Below are 6,988 nucleotides of genomic sequence, written 5' to 3'. Positions count from 1 at the left end.
AGCTTTCGAAATTTAAAATTTGTGAAGGATAAATTTAATTAAAAAAAATTTTAGAGACTAATTTAAAAAATAAATAATTTTTTTAAAGATAAATTTAACTATTTACTTAATTTTTATTAAAAATTTTCATGCAAATATGAATAAAGCATTAGAAATTGAATAAACTAACATTGCAATGTGGGATATGAGCAATTTTTTTCAAATCTAGACCTGTCTTCTTGTTATACCTTGCACTTAGTATAGGACAATCATCTATCTCTAAAAGTTGAAGATTATGGAATTGATCCATGTACTACAAGAAATAATACGAAGCTCTTCAAGAGAATCACTTGGAAAGCATGTGGGAAATGATTCCATTCTTCCTCTCCATATTCTCAAATAGTACAATTTAGTAGTTTTGTAAAGCGAATCTGTAAGAACTGCGAATAATTAACCATTTAATTAATTAATTTAATTGTCTAAAATAAGATTAAAAAATTTAAAATATTAATTAGAAAATATAAATATGATATTTGGACTTAGTAGATTTTTTTTGAGTTGAAAAATGTAATTTTTTATGAAAAATTACGTAAAAATACGTACCGGTAAATTGGCCGGTAGTACTGGCTTAAGTCTGTCCAGTACTGCGGTGAGAATAATAAAAACTGTGGAAAAACTTAGAAAAATAATTAAAGTTGAAAATTGGGTACTAATTTTAAAGGTTTGGTCCGAAATTGAGCCAAAACAGGCCAAAAATACTAACAGATTGGACCCAAGCCCAACTTATATATATACTTAAGTGAAGGCCATTCAGCCTCATTCATCATCAAACACAACCCACACCAGCTGCAAGTGAGAAGAGAGAAAAGGGAGAGTGTCACTATTCATCCTCTATTTTCGGTGGCCATAACTCGAGTTACGGTGCTCCGATTCGGGTGCCGTTAGTGGCTACGCGAAACTCTCGCCGAGCCCGTTAGTTATATCTAACTTGTGTAGGTAAGATTTCGAAATTTTCTCTCCTTCCTGCAGCCCTAAAAAATTCGTAGATTTTGATTTTGGGTGAATTTTTGTGTTTTGATTGATTAGGTGGTCTCTAAACTTGGGCTATTGGTAATTTGTGAATTTGTATATTTGAAAACTCTAGATATTGATTTATGGTAATTTATATGGTTTTAGTTAAGTTCTTGCACTTGTTGGAGTTGATTTGGAGCTTGGAATGTAAGTTGGTGATTTGTTGGTGATTGGAAGCTTGTTTGGACTCAAATTTGGTGTTGGGTGCATATTGGGAATCGGTCAAGGTATGATTTTAGTTTTCTCTATGTAATATATAATATTTCTGGACACTTAGACTAGTGGACTTTAGGATAGGATAGGATTGAATTGATTGTTGGAAATTGTTGAATTTGATAATGTATGATGGTGTTGTTGATTTTGATGAATTATGATGTTGAACTTTGAAGTTATTATTGATTGTTGAAATAGAGGTTGAAATTGATAATTTTGAGTGTTGATAATGGTTGTGAAGTTTATTGATATTAATAAATGTTGATATAATGCCTTGTGTGGATTAATTGAGAATTTGAGGAAGGTAAGTGAGAATTTTTTGGAAAAAATTGGTAGAATTGTATGTCAATAGGTTGTAGAATAAATTAGAAGGTATATAGACATCATTTAGACTCATTGAAACTTTTTTAGGTGTAGGATATTTGGTTTTAGTTGTGAATTTTGGAAGTTGAGAACCTTGTTAACTTTTTGGTAAAAATCAGTTTTTGGTGAATTTTGAGAGATCATAACTTGAGCTTCTATTTTTTAAATTTGTTGAAATTTGTCTTAAATAAAAGTTCATTTAAAGATCTTTAAATTGATATAAAGTTTGATGAAAATAGATTTTTGTAGAGAAAGTTATGACTGTTTAAAGTTTGGTGCAAAAAACTGAATTCTGCAACTTTAAAATTTTTCTGAATCTGGCGAGGGTTGTGTACATGACATGGTGCACGCAACGCGACCAACCTATTCGGGATGGGCATTTCGAGTACGCGAGGCACTTCATGCTTATGCGACACAGTGCACGTAACGCGACCAAACCATTCGGCTTAGGCATCTTGCGTACGTGGACACTGCATGCGTATGCGAGCTATTCAAAAACGAACTCTTGCGTACGCGAACTTTAATATGCGACGCGAGCAACCCATTTGGGTTGGGCATCTCACGTACGCGAGCAGAAGGTTGCGTACGCGACCACCCCTTTTTCAACAGCATGCGTACGCGAGACCCCTATTTTGCTGAAAAATAATTTCTCTTTGTTTTCAAAGATTTTCCTACTTTCAAACTTCCTTCAAATGCTGATTTAGAGTATTATCTAATAATTAGGTTCTAATATCGTTAAAGATAAGTTAGCGAATTATTTTAGTGAATTTCTATATGAATTTAGCAAACGAAATTTTAGGTTTTTGGAGTACTGAGAACGGAATTGTTGAGTGAGATAGCGAAGTGCTGTATGGATGATTAATGAGATGAGTTGTGGAAATTTGTGGATTACTAAGGACTAAAAAACGATTTCTGAAACCACTGATGTATTAATTTTTAATGAGATTGTTGAGACGCTATGCGCCTGGCAAGGATGGTGGTTAATCCCGTTTGTCGAGATCGCGGCAACGGCGTAAAGACGGTGGTTAATCCCGCTTACATTGAGATGTGAGGTCCGTGGAAAGAGTATCCCGCTCGCATCCCTTTGGAATCCTTTCGGAATCACTAGAGTGTGCAGGCACTATATCCTGGACCGTGTTTTGGGTACGATATCTCGGGGGTTCCCATTTTGAGATCGAAGGGTGACATCTCCATGGAGATGTGTCGGGTTGGTAGTTAAACCAACAATGTGATATCACAGCCAAATAGGACAGGTTTTCATCATGTGCATTTTCTATCTGTTTGCTTGTTTTGTATAACATCTCGGTTTTTTTTGAAAATTAAATAATTAGTTATTTATAAGTTATCATATTATATTGAGATTTTGTTTTTAAGAAATCTATTTTTTTTAACAAAGATAATTAAATAAAATTTTATGATTATCGAAATTTAATTTAAATATAACTTATTCTATTAGTTTGAACTATTTATTAAAAACTATTTTGATAGGCAAAAATTAAGTTAATCTTTTATAGTTATTATTATTATTATTAGTTACTTCTTTCTTTTGGCCGAAGCCATTAAGAAAATATGTATAAAGAAAAGCCAAATGTGGCTCATTTACAAGTATGTGTATATATATATATAACTAATGTCATTAAGGGACTAAGAAAGAAAAGAACGTGGCTTGCATGCTATTATACTTATATATGCTCATGACACCTAATAATACTTTTACACTACAAACTATCATTCATTAGCATCATTTTCTTTTATTACTTTTATTCATTATAGCCGAACCCTTTAGAAAGAAAAAGAGAAATAAAGGTCGTGGCTTATGTGTATACATATATCTATGCAACCATGACACCTGTTACATTCATTTAATAACCAATGACACCTAATAAACCTTATTACCACAAATCCTGTTTAATCACCCTCATCACTAATCATACTTCCTTTTCCTTCATGCATCACCGAACCAACTTTGAAAGAAAAAGAGAGAGTAAGCCGTGAGTGAGAGGAATCAGAAACCATGGAACCTTACCTCTTCTGAGTTCGATTTCTTACGATTTGTAACTCCAATAAAAAATCTAATCCGGTAAAAGTGTTTGTATCTTCCTCCTCTACGTGTTGGTGTTACTTTTGTCCGGTGGAAATCGACGGTGACGTAGCTCCCCTACCCCTTGAGCTTGGCCACCTGGAGTTCTAGGAGGCACGGAGGATTCCGGACGTTTTTCCCTTCAGCAGCATGGTCAGAAAGTTTCTCTAAAGTTTCGAGTATTTCGATTACGTACGAAGGTAGGGTTTTGATAAATTTTCACCGACTAAATGATATTTGAAAGTAAATTGATGTTTGGATTGAGTGTTATTGAAATTTGATTGCATTTCCTGTTGAATTTTGTTGGTATATTGATATTTTGATGAGGTTGTGTTTAGTCAGCTTGGGAATGGATCAATTTTTAAGCTAATATTTTGATAAAAATAAAACAGGTTTTCAGTCTCGTTGAAGGACAAGATATCCGTTTGGAAATTTTATTTTAAGGGAAGTCATTATATTTTTATAAAAGACTGAGGTTATGCTTACTATTATAAACTAAGTTTTGAAAGGAAAATGATACTTTGAGCTTTTATTCAAAATTACTGCCACAGGAGAGCAGATGTGACATTGTTTGGGCCTTAGTGCCAAATGTAAAGTGGGGACGCCCACACACTGAGAACTGTTTTCCAGATGTACGCTTATTGATTTAGAAAGTCACACTGATGCGGCCTAGCCGTACGACTTAAAGTCACACTGATGCGGCCTGGCCGTACGACTTATAAGCACACTGATGCATCTGGAAAACCATATCTGGGACTTGTACCCGGGTAATGTCGGGAGCGGGTAGGCAACCGACACATGAGCTCATGGCCTGCGTTAGGAATAGACATACATCATTCTTGTTGCGCATTTGCATTTTACTTGACATTGTGAAATTGTTTGTGATTGTCTTCTTGTGTTTATACATTCCTTAATGTTATTCTGAATTGTGGTGACTAGATATTTCGTTGTGAATTACTTGAACTGTGGTAATCCTGACTAAACTAACCACCCTCGACCCTACTAAGAACCCCCCAGTTCATACCCCTTCTCTTCCTCCCCTTCAGATGGAGACCGGAGTTATATTCTACGAGATGGACCCTCCCTATATATACGAGGATCCTGAGGAGTGTTCTGATGTGGTTGTGATCTCTTCTGACGATGACAGCTGAGTCCTGGGAGCTGCGGTTGGGCCTTTTGATAGTTTTTTTTTTTTTTTTGTGTTAGTCTAGCCTTTGTGTTAATCTCTCACTTTTGGTCAGACTCACTGAGAGAGTAGGGTGTATATAGTGGACTAGGCTAGTTCGGGTGCCAGTTTAGGGGTTTTCTATATGGACCAGAGCCCGGAGTGTTGGGTTGTACATAGTAGTATTTTCTGAAGGGTTGTATGCTAACTCAGGATATATATATATATACACTTATATGTACGACAGTACCTGTATGCTTATGCTTGTGTATGTTTAATTAGTTGTTCTTGCAAGTTTTCTTATAAAAGTTTATCCAAAACTCGATAGTACGCTAACCCGATTACAGGCTTAATAATACATAGTAAAGGTTTCATGTGAACAAGTTGGTGACACTTGATTTCTGGTATGATCATGACTTACTGGGAATTGGGTCGTTACAACTTGGTATCAGAGCAGTTCGTTCCTATTAAAGCCTGGGGATATGGACTGAATCATGCTTCATTGCATTCTCTGAGTTGTGTCTCATGCACATAGGATATCGTTGTGATATGAATTGCATGATTGTCACTGTGTTTCCATTTTAGAGACTATTCACACTTTGCCTGAAATGTTAAGACTGATCACCTTAATATTACATGTTGGGTGTGCACAGAATCTTGATGGCTGCACGGGGACGAGGACGTGGTAGGCGTGGTGCGAACCATGCAGAGGAACCGACGAGGGGTGCAGATGCTTTTATAGCTGCAATGAACACCATGGCTGAGGCTGTGCGTGAAACGACAACTGCTACTACGCGAGCAATTGACCGTTTAGGGGAGAGGAACGGAGATCGTAACGGAGGACGCAATGGTGAGCGTGGTGGAGACGGTAATGATAATGAAGGTGTCGGAAACCACGATAACCCTATGACACTAGCAACCTTTCTGAAGGTAAATCCGCCCAAGTTTAAGGGGACACTTGTTGCAACTGAAGCTGACAATTGGTTCCGTGGTATTGAGAGGTCATTGCGAGCGCAACATGTACCAGAAAGACAGTACGTGGAATTTGCGACCTATATGCTGGAGGGAGAAGCTGAACACTGGTGGCATGGAGTGCAACGCTTGTTAAGGCAGGTGGTGGAAGAGATTGACTGGGATACTTTTAAGGAGGAATTTTACAAAAAGTACTTCCCTAGAACTGTTCGTGATGCCAAAGAAATGGAACTAATGCAGTTGACGCAGGAGAATATGTCAGTAGCAGAGTATACTCAGAAATTTGAGGATTTGTGCCGATTCTCTAAGATCTGTCAGGGAAACCCAGATGATTTTGAGGAATGGAAGTGTTTGAAGTACGAAGGAGGACTCTGCGAAGAACTAATGCACTCCTTGGTACCACTGCAAATACGAAACTTTGCAGAGCTTGTCAATAGGAGTCAGTTGGTGGAAGACTGCACCAAGAAGGTGGCGGCAGTAAAGATGAGTCGTCAAGAATTACCTCCGAAAAATTTTAATCGGTATATAGCCCCTCAGGGAAGGAACTTTAAGATGAATAGGACACTTCCTTATGGGAATCAACAAGTTAGTAATCTTCCTGCTCGTGACAATATTGATAGGCAAGGACGAGATACTGGAAAGCGACCACAGCCAGCATTAACAAACCTTGTTTGTAATCAGTGTGGGAAGAACCATGGTGGGAATCCATGTCGATTGGGTTCGAGCGTTTGTTATTTTTGTGGTATGCCTGGACACATAGCGAGGAATTGTGAGAAGAAGATTGCTCAAGATTCAGCTAAATCTCAGCAGCCGGAAAGAGTATTTATAATGATGACTGAAGATGCTCGTACTCGGACTCCCTGACCCAAGGTCAGTATTGTGCTAAGACTCGCTCCTTAACTGCACTTTATGTTTTTGGTGCGTCACATTCTTGTATTTCTTTAACTGCTATACGTAAGTTGAGACGAGATGAGGACACACGACATACCTGAGGATTAGAAAATAAGATAAGAACTGTTTACTCGCACCTGCTTACAGGTAAAGGAAGTTGAGGGCAAAATTTCCTTTTAGGACGAAAATTTTCGTTTATAGCAATTTTCGAGGACGAAAATTTTTGTAAGGTGGGTAGGATATAACATCTCGGT

The 6,988-nt window shown here is 37.2% G+C and overlaps 1 protein-coding gene across 1 annotated transcript; it reads left to right on the top strand.

Annotated features, from left to right (window-relative positions):
- Window positions 5,532-6,707, top strand: LOC107626657. Its single transcript, XM_016329553.1, has one exon. It carries the CDS (start codon window positions 5,532-5,534, stop codon window positions 6,705-6,707), a length of 1,176 nt encoding a protein of 391 aa, XP_016185039.1.

Source organism: Arachis ipaensis, chromosome B02, assembly GCF_000816755.2.
Source record: "Arachis ipaensis cultivar K30076 chromosome B02, Araip1.1, whole genome shotgun sequence".
Taxonomy (NCBI): domain Eukaryota; kingdom Viridiplantae; phylum Streptophyta; class Magnoliopsida; order Fabales; family Fabaceae; genus Arachis; species Arachis ipaensis.
The sequence above is the reverse complement of the archived record's forward strand: the minus strand, read 5'-3'. Positions and strand labels throughout refer to the sequence as shown.